The 22,820-nt window shown below is 50.9% G+C and overlaps 1 protein-coding gene across 1 annotated transcript in view; it reads right to left on the bottom strand.

The window, feature by feature from the left end:
- The window catches only part of RP2 (RP2 activator of ARL3 GTPase), a 50,632-nt gene extending 31,646 nt beyond the window's left edge, over window positions 1–18,986 (bottom strand). Inside the window, exon 1 of the mRNA XM_069757853.1 lies at window positions 18,730–18,986. Within this exon, the coding sequence (XP_069613954.1) occupies window positions 18,730–18,855 (126 nt within the window). The 5' untranslated portion in view covers window positions 18,856–18,986. The remainder of the gene's footprint in view (window positions 1–18,729) is intronic.
- Between the last annotated feature and the right edge of the window lie 3,834 nt (window positions 18,987–22,820).

Genomic DNA, 22,820 nt, shown 5'->3' with positions numbered 1-22,820 from the left:
ATTACTGGGCATCTAAAATAGACACCTGGCCTGAATTGGCAGAATATGCATTACAGGAGCTCGCTTGCTCTGCTTCTAGTGTGCTATCAGAAAGAGTCTTCAGTGCTGCTGGTTCAATACTGACCGAAAAAAGGACACGTCTGGCTACCCAGAATGTTGATGATCTAACCTTCATTAAAATGAACCAATCATGGATTTCAAATTATTTTGCCCCACCTTCCCCTGCTGACACGTAGCTTGCCTGAAAAAGGTCTTGCTTTTGGCCTCCTCTTACTGACTTCTCAAATTCCTCCATTTGCAGCTGCTGAATGTCCACCATAGGCCATTTTTATACCTCCCTAAATGGGCTGACTCCCCCCACAGGGCCGTGGTCTCCACCTGGCGCAAGCACCCGTGCGAGTGCCGTTTGCTTGGACAGGTGGGTGCGCCCACTCTTGGGCGACGGCACTGGCACAGGGTACCTCATAGTACAATGAAGTGTCTCTTGACGGTGATGGTGCACAACCAACGTCCGACACACCGTCGTAATATGAGGGGCCCTGTGCCAGTACCGCCTCCCACGAGAGAGTGTTCCCCCCCCCCAGCTCGAACAATGCTCTATCACTAGCAATACTTACCTCTCCCTGCTCCACCACTGTCTAGTCTGTGCTATTAAATCCTTCAATGGCACTGCCAATGCAAATTTGTTGAAATGATAGATGATAGTTAAAATATACAAGGGCCCTGGCCTCCATTTAGACCAGTTAATACTTTGCGCCTACTACCACTGTCTGCTACTCAGCAGAGGAGCCCACCCCTGTACCTAGCTAGGCCACCTGTTTATTTATGAACTATTTTTTGGCAGACCTTTAGCCCACTATATTATTTGGGCCTACTAACTGTGTCTGTGTCTGCCACTCATTACAGTTGTCCTCCGCTGAACAAAGCTATGCCGCCTGGTTAGACCTGTTAGCAGTTTTGAACTGCATTTAGCCTACTTTTTTATTTTGGGCCTCCAAACTGTCTGCGCCACTCATTACAGTTGTCCTCCGCTGAACAAAGCTATGCTGCCTGGTTAGACCTGTTAGCAGTTTTGAACTGCATTTAGCCTACTTTATTATTTGGGCCTATAGCGGTGTTTCCTCCTCATCCTGCCCATTGCCCAGCCACTGCTAGATGAGTCTGCTGGTACTTTGACCCAGACCACTACTTTCCACTTGCACTCTACACAGCCTGAATCTGACCCTGCTGAAAGTCGGGTTCCCCTTCCCGCATACTATACCACCTTACACGGGGACAAAGAGGAAGGTGCAGATGAAAGTGCAGGTTCTTTTATCAGGTGGGGGGGCTTACTCGTTGGCGACGTCACGGGCACAGGGCGCCTCATAGTACGCGAAAGTGTCTCTGGCAGTGGGAGGCGCCACCCGCCGTCAAACACACCGCTGTAATATGAGGGGCCCTGTGCCAGTGCCAACGAGTGGGCCCACCCCTGCTTGCTCAGGATCACAGCACTTGCAAAGTTGAAATACTTACCTCTCTCTGCTCCACCGCAGTGACGTATTCCGCGTTTCCTGGGCCCACGAAAATCTTGAGCCAGCCCTACCCCCCCCCCCCCCCACAACTATAGCCAAATGACCCCCTGTTTTCAATGCCTAACTATTATTATAAAGTAAATTAAGATGGACAAGCTTAAGAAATAAGAATTGATGTTTTTGGCATTAAAATGGGCACTGTAGGTGTTTTCCTGTCCTCCACTCGCTGCCGACTTTGATTCCCCATTGACTTGCATTGGGTTCCGTGTTTCGGTCGGCACCCCGACTTTTCGCAATAATCGGCCGATTTCGTCCGATTTTGATAAAGTCGGGTTTCGCGAAACACAACTCGATCCGAAAAAAGGAAAAGTCGCTCAACCCTAGTCACAACTACGGTATTGTGCACTGAAGGACCTGTCCTGTATTAGACAATCTATTGGGCACTGTGTAATGCCTAATGTGCCCAGTAGGGGTGCTGAAACTGAACACGGAGGCCTGAAGAGTACACTGGAGTAAAATGTTTGGGTGACTCTTAAAGGGTTTATCCATGACTTTTTATTTTTTACTAAGGGCCAAAAAACTAACAGGGAGGTAATTACTACCTACCTGCCTGTTTTGCCGGGCGCCAATCTCTGCCGGCAATAGCGGGTGCAGACCACTCCTGCTAGCGAAACAGTGGCTTCCGCTGATGTCACATCATCAGAGCTGCGGCTTCTCTTCCACTCTACTCTGTTGGCAGCGCATATCTGCCAATGTCATTCTGATAGCCGGACCCCCTCTGCCTTACTGCGGAGAGCCAGCTGTCAATCAGCATGATGTCCGCCGTCACACCTCATCAACAACAGCCCTGGAAGAGAAGAGCAGCTCTATTGACATTGAGTAGCTGAACTTCCAGCAGGGGCAGTCGCTGACCGCCGCTCTGTGCCGGGCAGAAAAGGCAGGTTAGTTAGCAACTACCTGCCTGTTCATTTGTACACTAATTGGTGGAGGATAGGAGTAGTAGTCTGTACTGCTGTGCTATATTCAAGCAATCTAGAAGAGATGAGGGATTAGATCATGCAGTTTATGCTCAATGCATTTCAAAATTGAACCAACTTCTTCATCAGGACAATGTGGTCTACACGGTCGGATTTCCCTAAATGAGAGCACGGCAGTAGTTATCACACCTTGCTTCCTCAGTTGTGGGTTACACAAACCCAAAAGGTGACCAATTCCTCTACCTTACCTAGACCAATTTTTCCATTAGATAAGACCCTATGGCGCTTGGTGTCTCCCTCTCTTTCTGTTAATTTCTAGGCACAAAGTTAAAAAAAAAATGGTCCTGGATAAAACCTTTAATGAATTGGGCACATCTTTCAGCTGCCATACGCTACAACAAGAAAAGCACTCCACTCAATATATAATTCCAATGTAATTTACCCATTTGTGGTGTAAATGATGAACTGGTCGGCCCTGCTCTGCCAGGCCACCTCCCCATTAGGATCCAACCACTTCTGAAGTGGATGGTGGGCTGATGAATTGGGGCCTACCGCTACAGTCACACAGATGTCTTGGTCAGGGTGCCATCTGTCTGCACAGTGGAACGCACACTGACAACGTTGGTCAATCTGCTGCTGCGTACAAGGGAATTTCTACAAGGGTCTTCGGTCTGAGTGGGAAAGAAAGAAATGGGAGAGTACAAGTCCTGTCAATGAGGCGGACTGGATAGAGCTGGGGTAACATAGTAACATAATTATTAAGGTTGAAGGAAGACTTAAAATCCATCGAGTTCAACCCATAGCCTAACCTAACATGCCCTAACATGTTGATCCAGAGGAAGGCAAAAAAAACCCATATGGCAAATAGTAAGCTCCACTTTGGGGAAAAAAATTCCTTCCCAACTCCACATACGGCAATCAGACTAGTTCCCTGGATCAACGCCCTATCAAGGAATCTAGTATATATACCCTGCAACATTATACTTTTCAAGAAAGGTATCCAATCCCCTCTTAAATTTAAAGGGAACCTGTCACCCCGTTTTTTCAGATTGAGATAAAAATACTGTTAAATAGGGCCTGCGCTGTGCGTTACAATAGTGTATGTAGTGTACCCTGATTCCCCACCTATGCTGCGAAATACATTACCAAAGTCGCCGTTTTCGCCTGTAAAGTCGCCGTTTTCGCCTGTCAATCAGGCTGGTCAGGTGGGCGTGGTGACATCGCTCTTTTCTTCCCCAGCTTTCCGTTGGTGGCGTAGTGGTGTGCGCATGTCCAAGTTCCGAATTCCCTGCGCGCACGTGAAGAAACAGCGCGCGATCTGCGCTGTTATCCCTGTCATCGGTGGGGGCGGCCATCTTCCTGGGGCCGCGCGTGCGCAGATGGAGTGCTCTGCTGCACGGGGCTTCAGGAAAATGGCCGCGGGATGCCGTGCGTGCACAGAAGAGATCGCGGCGGCCATTTTCCCAAAGCCGAGGTGCAAACTCGGCTTTGGGAAAATGGCCGCCGCGATCTCTTCTGCGCACGCGCGGCATCCCGCGGCCATTTTCCTGAAGCCCCATGCAGCAGAGCACTCCATCTGCGCACGCGCAGCCCCAGGAAGATGGCCGCCCCCACCGATAACAGGGATAACAGCGCAGATCGCGCGCTGTTTCTTCACGTGCGCGCAGGGAATTCGGAACTTGGACATGCGCACACCACTACGCCACCAACGGAAAGCTGGGGAAGAAAAGAGCGATGTCACCACGCCCACCTGACCAGCCTGATTGACAGGCGAAAACGGCGACTTTGGTAATGTATTTTGCAGCATAGGTGGGGAATCAGGGTACACTACATACACTATTGTAACGCACAGCGCAGGCCCTATTTAACAGTATTTTTATCTCAATCTGAAAAAACGGGGTGACAGGTTCCCTTTAAGTAATGAATCACTCATTACAACATCATATGGCAGAGAGTTCCATAGTCTCACTGCTCTTACAGTAAAGAACCCGCGTCTTATTATGCCTAAACCTTCTTTCCTCCAGATGTAGAGGATGCCCCCTTGTCCCCGTCTTAGGTCTATGATTAAAAAGATCATCAGAAAGGTCTTTGTACTGTCCCCTCATACATTTATACATTAAAATAAGATCACCCCTTAGTCTTCGTTTTTCCAAACTAAATAGCCCTAAGTGTAATAACCTATCTTGGTATTGCAGACCCCCCAGTCCTCTAATAACCTTGGTCGCTCTTCTTTGCACCTGCTCTAGTTCAGCTATGTCTTTCCTATACACCGGAGACCAGAACTGTGTACATTATTCCAAGTGTGGTCGAACGTGTGACTTGTATAGAGGTAAAATTATGTTCTCCTCATGTGCATCTATGCCTCTTTTAATGCATCCCATTATTTTATTTGCCTTTGTAGCAGCTGCCTGACACTGGCCACTGAATATGAGTTTGTCATCCACCCATACTCCCAGGTCTTTTTCATTGACGGTTTTGCCCAGAGATTTAGAATTAAGCGCATAGTTATACATCTCATTACTTCTACCCAAGTGCATGACCTTACATTTATCCCCATTAAAGCTCATTGGCCATTTATCAGCTCAAGCTTCTAGTTTACATAAATCATCCTGTAATATAAAATTGTCCTCCTCTGTATTGATTACCCTGCAGTTTAGTGTCAAATGCAAATATTGAAATTCTGCTCTGAATGCCCCCTACAAGGTCATTAATAAATATGTTAAAAAGAAGAGGGCCCAATACTGACCCCTGTGGTACACCACTGCTAACCGCGACCCAGTCCGAGTGTGCTCCATTAATAACCACCCTTTGTTTCCTATCCCTGAGCCAGCTCTTAACCCACTTACACATATTTTCCCCTATCCCCATAAAGGTACCTTCACACTGAACGATATCGCTAGCGATCCGTGACGTTGCAACGTCCTGGCTAGCGATATCGTTGAGTTTGACACGCAGCAGCGATCAGGATCCTGCTGTGCCATCGTTGGTCGGAGCAGAAAGTCCAGAACTTTATTTCGTCGCTGGACTCCCGCAGACATCGCTGAATTTGCGTGTGACGCCGATTCAGCGATGTCTTCACTGGTAACCAGGGTAAACATCGGGTTACTAAGCGCAGGGCCGCGCTTAGTAACTCGATGTTTAGCCTGGTTACCAGCGTAAACGTTAAAAAAAACACTACATACTTACATTCCGGTGTCTGTCACCCGGCGCTGTGCTTCTCTGCACTGTCTAAGCGCCGGCCAGAAAGCACAGCGGTGACGTCACCGCTGTGCTCTGCTTTCCGGCCGGCGCTTACACAGTGCAGAGAAGCACAGCGCCGGGGGACAGACACCGGAATGTAAGTATGTAGTGTTTTTTGTTTTTTTTTTATGTTTACGCTGGTAACCAGGGTAAACATCGGGTTACTAAGCGCAGCCCTGCGCTTAGTAACCCGATGTTTACCCTGGTTACCAGGGGACTTCGCATAGTTGGTCGCTGGAGAGCTGTCTGTGACAGCTCTCCAGCGACCACACAGCGACGCTGCAGCGATCGGGATTGTTGTCTAGATCGCTGCAGCGTCGCTAAATGTGACGGTACCTTTATTCTCATTTTATGTATCAACCTTTTGTGTGGAACCGTATCAAAAGCTTTTGAAAAGTCCATATACACTACATCCACTGGTTTCCCTTGGTCCAGTCCGGAACTTACCTCTTCATAGAAGCTGATCAGATTAGTCTGACATGAACGGTCCCTAGTAAACCCGTGCTGATACTGGGTCATGAGGTTATTCCTCTTCAGATACTCCAGTATAGCATCCCTTAGAATGCCCTCCAGGATTTTACCCACAGTAAAGGTTAAGCTTACTGGCCTATAATTACCGAGTTCAGTTTCTGTCCCCTTTTTGAATATTGGCACCACATTTGCTATACACCAGTCCTGTGGTACAGACCCTGTTATTATGGAGTCTTTATAGATTAAAAATAATGGTCTATCAATGACTGTACTTAATTCCTGCAGTACTCGGGGGTGTATCCCATCCGGGCCTGGAGATGTGTCAATTTTAATGATTTTTAGGCGCCGACGTACTTCCTGCTGGGTTAAGTAGGTGACATTTAATGGGGAATTTTTATCACTAGTCATTTTGTCAGCCATGGGATTTTCTTCTGTAAATACTGATGAAAAAAAGTCATTTAGCATATTGGCTTTTTCCTCATCCACCATTTCACCCAGACTATTTTTAACCCCTTCATGACCCAGCCTATTTTGACCTTAAAGACCTTGCCGTTTTTTGCAATTCTGACAGTGTCCCTTTATGAGGTAACTCAGGAACGCTTCAACGGATCCTAGCGGTTCTGAGATTGTTTTTTCGTGACATATTGGGCTTCATGTTAGTGGTAAATTTAGGTCAATAAATTCTGCGTTTATTTGTGATAAAAACGGAAATTTGGCGAAAATTTTGAAAATTTCGCAATTTTCACATTTTGAATTTTTATTCTGTTAAACCAGAGAGATATGTGACACAAAATAGTTAATAGATAACATTTCCCACATGTTTACTTTACATCAGCACAATTTTGGAAACAAAATTTTTTTTTGTTAGGAAGTTATAAGGGTTAAAATTTGACCAGCGATTTGTCATTTTTACAACGAAATTTACAAAACCATTTTTTTTAGGGACCACCTCACATTTGAAGTCAGTTTGAGGGGTCTATATGGCTGAAAATACCCAAAAGTGACACCATTCTAAAAACTGCACCCCTCAAGGTACTCAAAACCACATTCAAGAAGTTTATTAACCCTTCAGGTGCTTCACAGCAGCAGAAGCAACATGGAAGGAAAAAATGAACATTTAACTTTTTAGTCACAAAAATTATCTTTTAGCAACAATTTTTTTATTTTCCCAATGGTAAAAGGAGAAACTGAACCACGAAAGTTGTTGTCCAATTTGTCCTGAGTACGCTGATACCTCATATGTGGGGGTAAACCACTGTTTGGGCGCACGGCAGGGCTTGGAAGGGAAGGAGCGCCATTTGACTTTTTGAATGAAAAATTGGCTCCACTCTTTAGCGGACACCATGTCACGTTTGGAGAGCCCCCGTGTGCCTAAAAATTGGAGCTCCCCCACAAGTGACCCCATTTTGGAAACTAGACGCCCCAAGGAACTTATCTAGATGCATAGTGAGCACTTTGAACCCCCAGGTGCTTCACAAATTAATCCGTAAAAATGAAAAAGTACTTTTTTTTTCACAAAAAAATTCTTTTAGCCTCAATTTTTTCATTTTCACATGGGCAACAGGATAAAATGGATCCTAAAATGTGTTGGGCAATTTCTCCTGAGTACACCAATACCTCACATGTGGGGGTAAACCACTGTTTGGGCACATGGTAAGGCTCGGAAGGGAAGGAGCGCCATTTGACTTTTTGAATGGAAAATTAGCTCCAATTGTTAGCGGACACCATGTCGCGTTTGGAGAGCCCCTGTGTGCCTAAACATTGGAGCTCCCCCACAAGTGACCCCATTTTGGAAACTAGACCCCCCAAGGAACTTATCTAGATGCATATTGAGCACTTTAAACCCCCAGGTGCTTCACAGAAGTTTATAACGCAGAGCCATGAAAATAAAAAATAATTTTTCTTTCCTCAAAAATGATTTTTTAGCCTGGAATTTCCTATTTTGTCAAGGATAATAGGAGAAATTGGACCCCAAATATTGTTGTCCTGTTTGTCCTGAGTACGCAGATACCCCATATGTGGGGGTAAACCACTGTTTGGGCGCACGGCAGGGCTCGGAAGGGATGGCACGCCATTTGGCTTTTTAAATGGAAAATTAGCTCCAATCATTAGCGGACACCATGTCACGTTTGGAGAGCCCCTGTGTGCCTAAACATTGGAGATCCCCTAGAAATGACACCATTTTGGAAATTAGACCCCCAAAGGAACTAATCTAGATGTGTGGTGAGGACTTTGAACCCCCAAGTGCTTCACAGAAGTTTATAACGCAGAGCCATGAAAAAAAAAAAAAAAAAATTATTTTCTCAAAAATGATCTTTTAGCCTGCAATTTTTTATTTTCCCAAGGGTAACAGGAGAAATTTGACCCCAAAAGTTGTTGTCCAGTTTCTCCTGAGTACGATGATATCCCATATGTGGGGGTAAATCACTGTTTGGGCACATGCCGGGGCTCGGAAGTGAAGTAGTGACGTTTTGAAATGCAGACTTTGATGGAATGCTCTGTGGGCGTCACGTTGCGTTTGCAGAGCCCCTGATGTGGCTTAACAGTAGAAACCCCCCACAAGTGACCGCATTTTGGAAACTAGACCCCGAAAGGAACTTATCTAGATGTGTGGTGAGCACTTTGAACCCCCAAGTGCTTCATAGAAGTTTATAATGCAGAGCCGTGAAAATAATAAATACGTTTTCTTTCCTCAAAAATAATTATTTAGCCCAGAATTTTTTATTTTCCCAAGGGTTACAGGAGAAATTGGACCCCAAAAGTTGTTGTCCAGTTTCTCCTGAGTACGCTGATACCCCATGAGTGGGGGTAAACCACTGTTTGGGCACACGTCGGGGCTCAGAAGGGAAGTAGTGACTTTTGAAATGCAGACTTTGATGGAATGGTCTGCGGGTGTCACGTTGCGTTTGCAGAGCCCCTGGTGTGCCTAAACAGTAGAAACCCCCACAAGTGACCCCATTTTAGAAATTAGACCCCCCAAGGAACTTATCTAGATATGTGGTGAGCACTTTGAACCCCCAAGTGCTTCACAGACGTTTACAACGCAGAGCCGTGAAAATAAAAAATCATTTTTCTTTCCTCAAAAATGATGTTTTAGCAAGCATTTTTTTTGATTCACAAGGGTAACAGGAGAAATTGGACCCCAGTAATTGTTGCGCAGTTTGTCCTGAGTATGCTGGTACCCCATATGTGGGGGTAAACCACTGTTTGGGCACACGTCAGGGCTCGGAAGTGAGGGAGCACCATTTGACCTTTTGAATACGAGATTGGCTGGAATCAATGGTGGCGCCATGTTGCGTTTGGAGACTCCTGATGTGCCTAAACAGTGGTAACCCCTCAATTCTACCTCCAACACTAACCCCAACACACCCCTAGCCCTAATCCCAACTGTAGCCATAACCCTAAACACAACCCTAACCGCAACACACCCCTAACCACAACCCTAACCCCAACACACCCCTAACCATAACCACAACCCTAATTCCAACCCTAACCCTAAGGCTATGTGCCCACGTTGCGGATTCATGTGAGATATTTTCGCACCATTTTTGAAAAATCCGCGGGTAAAAGGCACTGCGTTTTACCTGCGGATTTTCCGCGGATTTCCAGTGTTTTTTGTGCGGATTTCACCTGCGGATTCCTATTGAGGAACAGGTGTAAAACGCTGCGGAATCCGCACAAAGAATTGACATGCTGCGGAAAATACAACGCAGCGTTTCCGCGCGGTATTTTCCGCACCATGGGCACAGCGGATTTGGTTTTTCATATGTTTACATGGTACTGTAAACCTGATTGAACACTGCTGCGGATCCGCAGCCAAATCCGCACCGTGTGCACATAGCCTAATTCTAAGGCTATATTCACACTTAGCGGTTTTTACCGCGGAACCGCCGCGATTTTGATGCTGCGGGTCCGCAGCAGTTTCCATAGCGTTTACAGTAACATGTAAACCCTATGGAAACCGCAAACCGCTGTGCACATGCTGCGGGAAAAACCGCGCGGGAACGCAGCAGTTTACAACCCGCAGCATGTCACTTCTTTGTGCAGAATCGCTGCGATTCTGCACCCATAGAAATACATTGAACCGCTTACTTCCCGCATGGGGCTGTGCCCACGTTGCGGGAAGTAAGCGGATAATGTGCGGGTGGTACCCGGGGTGGAGGAGAGGAGACTCTCCTCCAGGCCCTGGGAACCATATTTGGGGTTAAAAAATAAAAAAATCTGGTTATACTCACCCTCTGACGTCCGGAGCTCCTGGGCGCTGCACGCGGCTGTCCGGTCAGAGTTGCTGTGCGACCAGGACCTGCGGTGACGTCGCGGTCACATGACCGTGACGTCACGAAGGGTCCTTCTCGCACAGCATCTCTGGAACCGGACCGCCGGGTGCAGCGCCGAGGGATCGGGACGTCAGAGGGTGAGTATAACCAATTTTTATTATTTTTAACATTACTATTGATGCTGCATATTGCTGCATATGCAGCATCAATAGTATAGGCGGAAACCCGCAGCGGAAAACGCGGAACAAACCGCGATAAATCTGCAGGGAGAACCGCAGTTGTTTTGCCCTGCAGATTTATCAAATCCGCTGCGGGAAAACCCGCAGAGGGACGCCGCAAGGTGTGAACATAGCCTAAAGGTATGTGCACACGCTGCGGAAAACGCTGCGGATCCGCAGGAGTTTCCCATGAGTTTACAGTTCAATGTAAACCTACGGGAAACAAAAATCGCTGTGCCCATGCTGCGGAAAAACTGCACGGAAACGCAGCGGTTTACATTCCGCAGCATGTCACTTCTTTGTGCGGATTCCGCAGCGGTTTTACAACTGCTCAAATAGAAAATCGCAGTTGTAAAACCGCAGTGAAATGCGCAGAAAAACCGCGGTAAATCCGCCATAAATCCGCAGCGGTTTAGCACTGCGGATTTATCAAATCCGCAGCGGAAAAATCCGCAGAGGACCAGAATACGTGTGCACATACCGAAACCCTAACCCTAGCCCTAACCCTACCCCTATTCTAACATTAGTGGAAAAAAAAAAATTTCTTTATTTTTTTATTGTCCCTACCTATGGGGGTGACAAAGGGGGGGGGGGGGGGTCATTTATTATTTTTTTTATTTTGATCACTGAGATATAATCTATCTCAGTGATCAAAATGCACTTTGGAACGAATCTGCCGGCCGGCAGATTCGGCGGGCGCACTGCGCATGCGCCCGCCATTTTGGAAGATGGCGGCGCCCAGGGAGAAGACGGACGGGACCCCGGCTGGATCGGTAAGTATGATGGGGTGGGGGGGGGACCACGGGGGGGGGGGGGAATCGGAGCGCGGGGGGGGGGAATCGGAGCGCGGGGGGGGGGGAATCGGAGCGCGGGAGGGGTGGAACGGAGCACGGGGGGCGTGGAACGGAGCACGGGGGGCGTGGAACGGAGCACGGGGGGCGTGGAACGGAGCACGGGGGGCGTGGAACGGAGCACGGGGGGCGTGGAACGGAGCACGGGGGGCGTGGAACGGAGCACGGGGGGCGTGGAACGGAGCACGGGGGGCGTGGAACGGAGCACGGGGGGCGTGGAACGGAGCACGGGGGGCGTGGAACGGAGCACGGGGGGCGTGGAACGGAGCACGGGGGGCGTGGAACGGAGCACGGGGGGCGTGGAACGGAGCACGGGGGGCGTGGAACGGAGCACGGGGGGCGTGGAACGGAGCACGGGGGGCGTGGAACGGAGCACGGGGGGCGTGGAACGGAGCACGGGGGGCGTGGAACGGAGCACGGGGGGCGTGGAACGGAGCACGGGGGGCGTGGAACGGAGCACGGGGGGCGTGGAACGGAGCACGGGGGGCGTGGAACGGAGCACGGGGGGCGTGGAACGGAGCACGGGGGGCGTGGAACGGAGCACGGGGGGCGTGGAACGGAGCACGGGGGGCGTGGAACGGAGCACGGGGGGCGTGGAACGGAGCACGGGGGGCGTGGAACGGAGCACGGGGGGCGTGGAACGGAGCACGGGGGGCGTGGAACGGAGCACGGGGGCGTGGAACGGAGCACGGGGGGCGTGGAACGGAGCACGGGGGGCGTGGAACGGAGCACGGGGGGCGTGGAACGGAGCACGGGGGGCGTGGAACGGAGCACGGGGGGCGTGGAACGGAGCACGGGGGGCGTGGAACGGAGCACGGGGGGCGTGGAACGGAGCACGGGGGGCGTGGAACGGAGCACGGGGGGCGTGGAACGGAGCACGGGGGGCGTGGAACGGAGCACGGGGGGCGTGGAACGGAGCACGGGGGGCGTGGAACGGAGCACGGGGGGCGTGGAACGGAGCACGGGGGGCGTGGAACGGAGCACGGGGGGCGTGGAACGGAGCACGGGGGGCGTGGAACGGAGCACGGGGGGCGTGGAACGGAGCACGGGGGGCGTGGAACGGAGCACGGGGGGCGTGGAACGGAGCACGGGGGCGTGGAACGGAGCACGGGGGGCGTGGAACGGAGCACGGGGGGCGTGGAACGGAGCACGGGGGGCGTGGAACGGAGCACGGGGGGCGTGGAACGGAGCACGGGGGCGTGGAACGGAGCACGGGGGCGTGGAACGGAGCACGGGGGGCGTGGAACGGAGCACGGGGGGGCGTGGAACGGAGCACGGGGGGGCGTGGAACGGAGCACGGGGGGGCGTGGAACGGAGCACGGGGGGGCGTGGAACGGAGCACGGGGGGGCGTGGAACGGAGCACGGGGGGGCGTGGAACGGAGCACGGGGGGGCGTGGAACGGAGCACGGGGGGGCGTGGAACGGAGCACGGGGGGCGTGGAACGGAGCACGGGGGGCGTGGAACGGAGCACGGGGGGCGTGGAACGGAGCACGGGGGGCGTGGAACGGAGCACGGGGGGCGTGGAACGGAGCACGGGGGGCGTGGAACGGAGCACGGGGGGCGTGGAACGGAGCACGGGGGGCGTGGAACGGAGCACGGGGGGCGTGGAACGGAGCACGGGGGGCGTGGAACGGAGCACGGGGGGCGTGGAACGGAGCACGGGGGGCGTGGAACGGAGCACGGGGGGCGTGGAACGGAGCACGGGGGGCGTGGAACGGAGCACGGGGGGCGTGGAACGGAGCACGGGGGGCGTGGAACGGAGCACGGGGGGCGTGGAACGGAGCACGGGGGGCGTGGAACGGAGCACGGGGGGCGTGGAACGGAGCACGGGGGGGCGTGGAACGGAGCACGGGGGGCGTGGAACGGAGCACGGGGGGCGTGGAACGGAGCACGGGGGGCGTGGAACGGAGCACGGGGGGCGTGGAACGGAGCACGGGGGGCGTGGAACGGAGCACGGGGGGCGTGGAACGGAGCACGGGGGGCGTGGAACGGAGCACGGGGGGCGTGGAACGGAGCACGGGGGGCGTGGAACGGAGCACGGGGGGCGTGGAACGGAGCACGGGGGGCGTGGAACGGAGCACGGGGGGCGTGGAACGGAGCACGGGGGGCGTGGAACGGAGCACGGGGGGCGTGGAACGGAGCACGGGGGGCGTGGAACGGAGCACGGGGGGCGTGGAACGGAGCACGGGGGGCGTGGAACGGAGCACGGGGGGCGTGGAACGGAGCACGGGGGGCGTGGAACGGAGCACGGGGGGCGTGGAACGGAGCACGGGGGGCGTGGAACGGAGCACGGGGGGCGTGGAACGGAGCACGGGGGCGTGGAACGGAGCACGGGGGGCGTGGAACGGAGCACGGGGGGGCGTGGAACGGAGCACGGGGGGCGTGGAACGGAGCACGGGGGGCGTGGAACGGAGCACGGGGGGCGTGGAACGGAGCACGGGGGGGCTGAAATGGAGCACGGGGGGGTGGAACGGAGCACGGGGGGGTGATTGGAGCACGGGGGGAGCGGACAAGAGCACGGGGGGGAGCGGAGCACTGGACGGAGGGGAGCCGGAGCAGTGTACCGGCCAGATCGGAGGGCTGGGGGGGCGCACTAGTATTTCCAGCCATGGCCGATGATATTTCAGCATCGGCCATGGCTGGATTGTAATATTTCACCCGTTATAATAGGTGAAATATTACAAATCGCTCTGATTGGCAGTTTCACTTTCAACAGCCAATCAGAGCGATCGTAGCCACGAGGGGGTGAAGCCACCCCCCCTGGGCTAAACTACCACTCCCCCTGTCCCTGCAGATCGGGTGAAATGGGAGTTAACCCTTTCACCCGATCTGCAGGGACGCGATCTTTCCATGACGCCGCATAGGCGTCATGGGTCGGAATGGCACCGACTTTCATGACGCCTACGTGGCGTCATGGGTCGGGAAGGGGTTAAGGGGGCCAACACTATCATTTTTTAGTTTCTTACTATTTACGTAGTTAAAGAATATTTTGGGATTATTTTTACTCTCCCTGGCAATGAGTCTCTGTCTTAATCTTTGCTGCCTTAATTTGCTTTTTACAGAATTTATTTAATTTTCTATATTTATTGCCTCATCACTACCTACTTCCTTTAATTCTCTAAATGCTTTCTTTTTGACACTTATTGCGCCCCTTACAGCTCTATTTAGCCATATTGGTTTCTTCCTATTTCTAGTATGTTTATTCCCATACGGTATATACTGTGCACAGGTCCTATCCAGGATACTAATAAATGTCTCCCATTTTCTTTGTGTATTTTTGTGTCTCAGGATATCGTCCCAGTTAATTGCACCAAGATCCTCTCTCATCTGTTGGAAATTTGCCCCCCTGAAGTTTAGTGTCCTTGTAACCCCTCTACTATACATCTTATTAAAGGATACATGAAAACTTATTATTTTGTGATCACTATTCCCCAAGTGACCCCCAACCCTTATATTTGATATGCTGTCTGGCCTGTTGGTTAATATTAGGTCTAGCAGTGCCCCCCTTCTTGTTGGGTCCTGAACCAGTTGTGAAAGGTAATTGTCTCTCATAGTTGTCAAAAACCGATTACCTTTGCTGGAACTGCAGGTTTCTGTTCCCCAATCTATTTCAGGGTAGTTGAAGTCCCCCATAATAATGACTTCCCCTTGAGTCGCAGCTTCATCCATTTGCTTTACGAGGATATTCTCCATTGCTTCCATTATTTTTGGAGATTTATAACAAACCCCTATCAGATATTCTCCATTGCTTCCATTATTTTTGGAGATTTATAACAAACCCCTATCAGTAATTTATTATTTTTTCCCCCTCCTATCATCTCCACCCACAGGGACTCTACATTTTCATTAGATTCACCTATAATATCACGCCGGATGGGTTTTAAGGATGATTTTACATATAGACACACCCCTCCCCCTCGCTTATCTGTACGGTCATTTCTGAACAGGCTATAGCCCTGCAAGTTAACAGCCCAGTCATGGCTCTCATCCAGCCACATTTCAGATATCCCCACCATGTCATAATTATGCTCCAACAACATTAATTCTAATTCGTCCATTTTGTTGGCGAGGCTTCTGGCATTAGTATACATGCACTTGATGTTCCTCTCTGTACTTCTATTCTTTCTTAAATTATTAACTGTTCTATCCCCACCCCCCATGCCACCGCCACCCCCATCTTCCTTATTTGTGCCCAGGTTTCTATCTGCACTATCTTACCCTCCTATAAAATGAATACCTTTCCCCCAATCCCTAGTTTAAACACTCCTCCAACCTTCTAGCCATTTTCTCCCCCATCACAGCTGCACCTTCCCCATTGAGGTGCAGCCTGTCCCTAGCGTAGAGCCTGTAGCCAACTGAGAAGTCGGCCCAGTTCTGCAGGAACCCAAACCCCTCCTTCCTACACCAATTCTTGAGCCACTCATTAACCTCCCCAATCTCCCGTTGCCTCTCTGGCGTAGCACGTGGTGCAGGCAGTATTTCAGAAAATACCATGTTGGAGGTTCTTGCTTTCACTGATCCTGTACAGACCAGTACGCCTCACAGTGTAGTTTCCCTGCAGACTTCAGGTGACAGCGGGGCTAGGCAGGGGGCACATAATGCTTATCACACTAAGGGGCTATTCCCATACCACACATTTACGACACCTTATAGATGTAGGAGAGATGCAGCCCCCCATCCATGGTATTCGGACCCGTCTCGTACTCCATTGCTTGCCGCTGTCAGGGAAGAAGTGGCCAGGATTGCTATTCATGTGTGAGGGTTCTGACCACCTCTCCACGGACAGCGTCACCTGATACCGGGGGTCCCAATGGTGGGGTCTCCATTACCTATACATGTCTGGAGGATCCTGTGCAAATGACAAACACCCCTCTAATGCTCTGGTACTGGAGTATTAGTGGCCATGAGAGCTAATAGCCCAGCACCGTCCCACCCATGGGGCACAATAATAATAATAATAATAATAATCTTTATTTATATAGCGCCAACATATACCGCAGCGATTTACAGTTTAACAGTTTCAAACACAAAAAGTAACAACGTTAACAATACAATAATAAAAGCGAAATAAAACGACCCTGCTCGTGAGAGCTTACAATCTACAATGAGGTGGGGGAGATACAAAGTACAGGTGTGTATTTACAATGATGTATGTACAATGATGGTCCAGCCATCTTCAGGGGGTGGGGGGTAGATGGAGAAAGTGAATGGGCTACACACACAAACATAAAATGACTTTGATTACTGAATGTGATAGGCCGCTCTGAACAAATGTGTTTTGAGCGGGCGCCTAAAACTATGCAAATTGTGGATGGTCCTAATATCTTGGGGTAGAGCATTCCAGAGGATTGGCGCAGCACGGGAGAAGTCTTGGAGTCGGGAGTGGGAGGTACGGATTAGTGCAGAGGTTAATTGAAAGTCATTTGCAGAGTGCAGCGGTCGGGCTAGGCCGATAGACCGAAATGAGGGAGGAGATGTATGGGGGTGCCGCACTGTGGAGAGCTTTGTGGGTGAGAACAAGTACTTTGAATTGTATCCTGTAATGAATGGGCAGCCAGTGTAACGACTGGCGAAGAGCGGACGAGTCCGAGTAACAATTAGCCAGATGGACGACCCTGGCTGCTGCATTAAGGATAGACTGGAGAGGGGATAGTCGAGTAAGGGGGAGGCCAATTAGTAGAACATTACAGTAGTCCAGGCGGGAGTGGATCAGGGCGACAGTGAGGGTTTTTGTTGTTTCAATGGTGAGAAAAGGGCGGATTCTAGAGCTGTTCTTTAGGTGTAAGCGGCACGAGCGGGCCAGAGATTGTAAATGGGAGGTGAAGGAGAGATCGGAGTCAAATCTAACACCCAGACAGCGCGCCTGCTGCCGGGGTGTTATTATGGTGCCACCCATGGAGAGGGAAATGTCAGATTTAGGGAGTTTAGTAGATGGCGGGAGCAGAAGAAGTTCAGTTTTGGAGATGTTGAGTTTCAGATACAAGACAAACGCCCCTCTAATGCTCTGGTACTGGAGTATTAGTGGCCATGAGAGCTAACAGCCCAGCACGTCCCACCCATAGGCACATGATAAACGCCCCTCTAATGCTCTGGTACTGGGGTATTAGTGGCCATGAGAGCTAACAGCCCAGCACGTCCCACCCATAGGCACATGACAAACGCCCCTCTAATGCTCTGGTACTGGGGTATTAGTGGCCATGAGAGCTAACAGCCCAGCACCGTCCCACCCATGGGCACATGACAAACGCCCCTCTAATGCTCTGGTACTGGGGTATTAGTGGCCATGAGAGCTAATAGCCCAGCACCGTCCCACCCATGGGCACATGACAAACGCCCCTCTAATGCTCTGGTACTGGGGTATTAGTGGCCATGAGAGCTAATAGCCCAGCACCGTCCCACCCATGGGCACATGACAAACGCCCCTCTAATGCTCTGGTACTGGGGTATTAGTGGCCATGAGAGCTAATAGCCCAGCACCGTCCCACCCATGGGCACATGACAAACGCCCCTCTAATGCTCTGGTACTGGGGTATTAGTGGCCATGAGAGCTAATAGCCCAGCACCGTCGCACCCATGGGCACATGACAAACGCCCCTCTAATGCTCTGGTACTGGGGTATTAGTGGCCATGAGAGCTAATAGCCCAGCACCGTCCCACCCATGGGCACATGACAAACGCCCCTCTAATGCTCTGGTACTGGGGTATTAGTGGCCATGAGAGCTAATAGCCCAGCACCGTCCCACCCATGGGCACATGACAAACGCCCCTCTAATGCTCTGGTACTGGGGTATTAGTGGCCATGAGAGCTAACAGCCCAGCACGTCCCACCCATGGGCACATGACAAACGCCCCTCTAATGCTCTGGTACTGGGGTATTAGTGGCCATGAGAGCTAACAGCCCAGCACGTCCCACCCATGGGCACATGACAAATGCCCCTCTAATGCTCTGGTACTGGGGTATTAGTGGCCATGAGAGCTAATAGCCCAGCACCGTCCCACCCATGGGCACATGACAAACGCCCCTCTAATGCTCTGGTACTGGGGTATTAGTGGCCATGAGAGCTAATAGCCCAGCACCGTCCCACCCATGGGCACATGATAAACGCCCCTCTAATGCTCTGGTACTGGGGTGTTAGTGTCCCCGGACCGGGCTGACAGACCCTCCCCTGGAGGCAGCGCTCACCTTCTCCCTCTTGTCCCAGCTGTACTGCTTGCTCTCCCCACCATCCACCTGCTGCAGCTCCTCTCCTCCCGCAGACTCCTTGCAGCTTTCCTTCCTCTTTGCTTGTTTGGAGAAACAGCACCCCATCTCCGAGCCCCGGGGAGGCGGTGACTGTGGGGCGTCGGCGGATTCGGGGGATCACTCTCCGCTTGCAGCTAGTGCTCAGTACTGTGCCCACCACACGGACGAGCAGCGCGACCTCGTCAGATTGTAAGCGGGAGCGCGCACGTCCCACGCCTAGAGCGCTGCCCGGCAACACGGCCGCGCGCACTGATTGGCCGAGCGTCACTTCCTGCTGTCACCACTGTTTTTTGTTTGTTTTTTATTTTTTTACTAACAGCTTTATTAACAATAGTAACAGCGGGACAAGAAGCTGCTCGGTCGTCTCATGTAGTCAGAGAGCAAGCACCATCCTCCTGATTCGTCCTACAGGCGGCCTGGGTTGAACTAGATGGACTCAGAGTCTTCCTTCAACCTTAAAGGGAACCTGTCACCCCGTTTTTTGAGATTGAGCTATAAATACTGTTAAATAGGGCCTGCGCTGTGTGTTCCTATAGTGTATGTAGTGTACCCCGATTCCCTATGTATGCTGAGAAATAACTTACCAAAGTCGCCGTTTTCGCCTGTCAATCAGGCTGGTCAGGTCGGGAGGGCGTGGTGACATCGCTGGTTCTTCCTCAGCTTTACGTTGGTGGCGTAGTGGTGTAGTGGTGAAGACACAGCGCGCGATCTGCGCTGTAATCCCTTGCATCGGTGGGGGCGGCCATCTTCCTGGGGCCGCGCGTGCGCAGATCGAGTGCTCTGCTGCACGGGGCTTCAGGAAAATGGCCGCGGGATGCCGCGCGTGCGCATTAGAGATCGCGGCGGCCATTTTCCCAAAGCCGAGTTTGCATCTCGGCTTTGGGAAAATGGCCGCCGCGATCTCTAATGCGCACGCGCGGCATCCCGCGGCCATTTTCCTGAAGCCCCGTGCAGCAGAGCACTCGATCTGCGCACGCGCGGCCCCAGGAAGATGGCCGCCCCCACCGATGCAAGGGATTACAGCGCAGATCGCGCGCTGTGTCTTCACCACTACACCACTACGCCACCAACGTAAAGCTGAGGAAGAACCACCGATGTCACCACGCCCTCCCGACCTGACCAGCCTGATTGACAGGCGAAAACGGCGACTTTGGTAAGTTATTTCTCAGCATACATAGGGAATCGGGGTACACTACATACACTATAGGAACACACAGCGCAGGCCCTATTTAACAGTATTTATAGCTCAATCTCAAAAAACGGGGTGACAGGTTCCCTTTAATAACTATGTTACTCCCAGCCAGTCTGCTGTGCAGTCTTTATGGCTCGGTCACACTGGCGTATAACAGCCGAGTGCTAGCCGATGTTTTATCATGAGAAAACAATGGCAGCATGCTCGGGTGCATCCGATAATCAGGTCACGCACATCAATGCAGACAGATCTGTGGGTGCCTGGGAAACATTGGACTGCACTCGGATGTCATCCAAGTGCAGTCCGACAGACAATGGAGAAGATGGATAAATTAAGTTCTCCATCTTCTCCGCACCTCTGTGATCACACTCAGGTGAGACTTGGATTAATCTCTGCCAGAGTTTGAGCTGAGTGTCATTAGTATAATCAGCCCAGTCCTCTTGCGGGAGAGAATAGCAGCCCTTAATAGTATCTCCATATCTTATAGGGATGAGAAAGTTGTTGATAGATCACAACCAGCACCAGTCACCAGAATGCGGGCTTTCTATTGTCTCCCGTTCTGTCTGGCTGCAGCACCATGGCCAGGTAGAAGTAGGGGTGACGGAGATAGCTAAGCGCATAATTCTCAGTACAATTACGGCGATGCCAAATATGCACAGGGTTTTTAAGTAGGAAAAAAAATGAGAGAAAAAAACCCATAACATTTGCTCATGTTGCCGTTTTCCAAGAGCTGTAGAGTTTGTAATTTTTGAGTAATGGAGCTGTGTGAGGACGTGATTTGTGCGCAGCAGACAGTGTTAAAGACCATAGACACCGTGATCAGCCAGTGACATCAGCTCCCAACTGGCAGGAACTAGCGGGAACCACCTGAAGAAATCTACTGGTCAGAGATGTCTGGTCAAAAGTGGAATTCCTGGAAAAATGGCGGCCAAGAAAGCAAACCTTTGGCATGGAAACAAGGTCAAGTGATTCATGTATGCACAAAAACAGGAACTGGGGTGGAGAAAGATGGCGGCAGGTGTTCTGTACTGATGAGTCAAAATGGGAAATATTTGGCTGTAGTAAAAGGCAGATTGTACCATAATCAGTGTCCCCAGGCAACAGTGGAGGATGGTGAAGGTTCCTTGCAAGTTTGCTGCATTACAACAAATGGAGTTTGGGATTTGGTCAGGATTAATGGTGTCCTCAATTAGGACATATATAGTCAGATAGTTATACATCATGTAATACCATCAGGAGGAGTCTGACTCCAAATGTATTCTGAAGCAGGACAATAACCCTAAATATACAGCCAATGTTTATCTTCAGTGTAAAGAAGAATGAGTCGTGGAAGGGATGATATGGCCCCATAGTGATCATCAGTAGCAGAACTGTGCGCTTATAGGGGTAATGTGTGCTGCTCAGTTCTTCTTAGTGATATGGGAGAATTCTAGTGGAGGAGACAGTGTTAGGCCGGTTTCACACGTCCTGATATTTCCAGTCCCAGAAAACCGGTACCGGAGATGTCCGTGTGTGTAATACTTGTGGCACACATGTGGCAACCGTGTGCCGCCGGGGAAGAAGCATTACAGTAAGCGCTGTTCCCTGGCGGCTCGTGCTGAAACCGGCTTTCATCATTCTCCCCTGCCCTGCCGGCAATCAGCACAAGCAGAGGAGAATGATGAGAGTTATATTAAAGTCCGAATGATGACAGCAGGTGGGAGCTTTTGAGACTTTTACTCCCATCATCCGACACTTCCTGCCGCTAATACCAATGACAGCAGGAATGGATGATCGGGGTATTCCTCAGCCGCCGCCTGTGATATAACAAAATAAATGAATGAAAAACCCAGTGTGGGTTCCCCCCTATTTTCTTTACCAACCAGGCAAAACTCACAACTGGGGGCTGCAACCCTCAGCTGTCAGCTTCAGCAAGGTTGGTTATCAAGAATAGAGGGGTCCCCATGCTGTTTATTAAATTTATTTAAATAAATAATTTAAAAGCATGGGGTCCCCCCATTTTTGACAACCAGCCTTGCTAAAGCTCACAGATGGGGACTGGTTTTCTCAGGCTGGTAAGGGGCCATTGATATACAGCACCCAGCCTAAAAATAGCAGCCCGCAGCTGCCCAGAAAAGGCACATCTATTAGATGCGCCAATTCTGTCACTTTGCCCGGCTCTTCCCACTTTCCCTGTAGTGGTGGCAAGTGGGGTTAATATTTGTGGGGTTGATGTCACCTTTGTATTTTCAGGTGACATCAAGCCCCAAGGTTAGTAATGGAGAGGTGCCTATAAGACACCTATCCATTACTAATCCTATAAGTATATGGTAAATAAAGACACAGCCAGAATAAAGTCCTTTAATTGAAAAAATGACACAGACACCTTTAATAATCTCAATTAAACCATACTTACGACCTCACCTAAATCCACCAAAGCCCGTCGTTCTGTCCCACACCGTAATCCATGTCTGGGGGATAATTAGTTTTCAACCTGGACGGTGCCAAGATGCAACCGTCCAGGCTGAGAACCACTGGTGAATGAGCTGCTGAGAACGCAGCATCATTCACCAGCAGTGACATTTATTTTACTTTTATTACAGGATGTCAAGGGCTTCGATGGAATTAGATGAGGTTGTAAGTACGGTTTAATTGAGATTATTAAAGGAGTCTGTGTCATTTTTTCAATTAAAGGACTTTATTCTGGCTGTGTATTTACCATATAACTATAGGATTAGTAATGGATAGGTGTCTTATAGGCGCCTCTCCATTAGTAACCTTGGGGTTTGATGTCACCTGAAAATACAAAGGCGACATCAACCCCACAAATATGAACCCCACTTGCCACCGCTACAGGGCA

Source organism: Ranitomeya imitator, chromosome 3 (genome assembly GCF_032444005.1).
Source record: "Ranitomeya imitator isolate aRanImi1 chromosome 3, aRanImi1.pri, whole genome shotgun sequence".
Lineage (NCBI taxonomy): Eukaryota > Metazoa > Chordata > Amphibia > Anura > Dendrobatidae > Ranitomeya > Ranitomeya imitator.
This window is presented reverse-complemented; position numbering and strand designations above follow the sequence as displayed.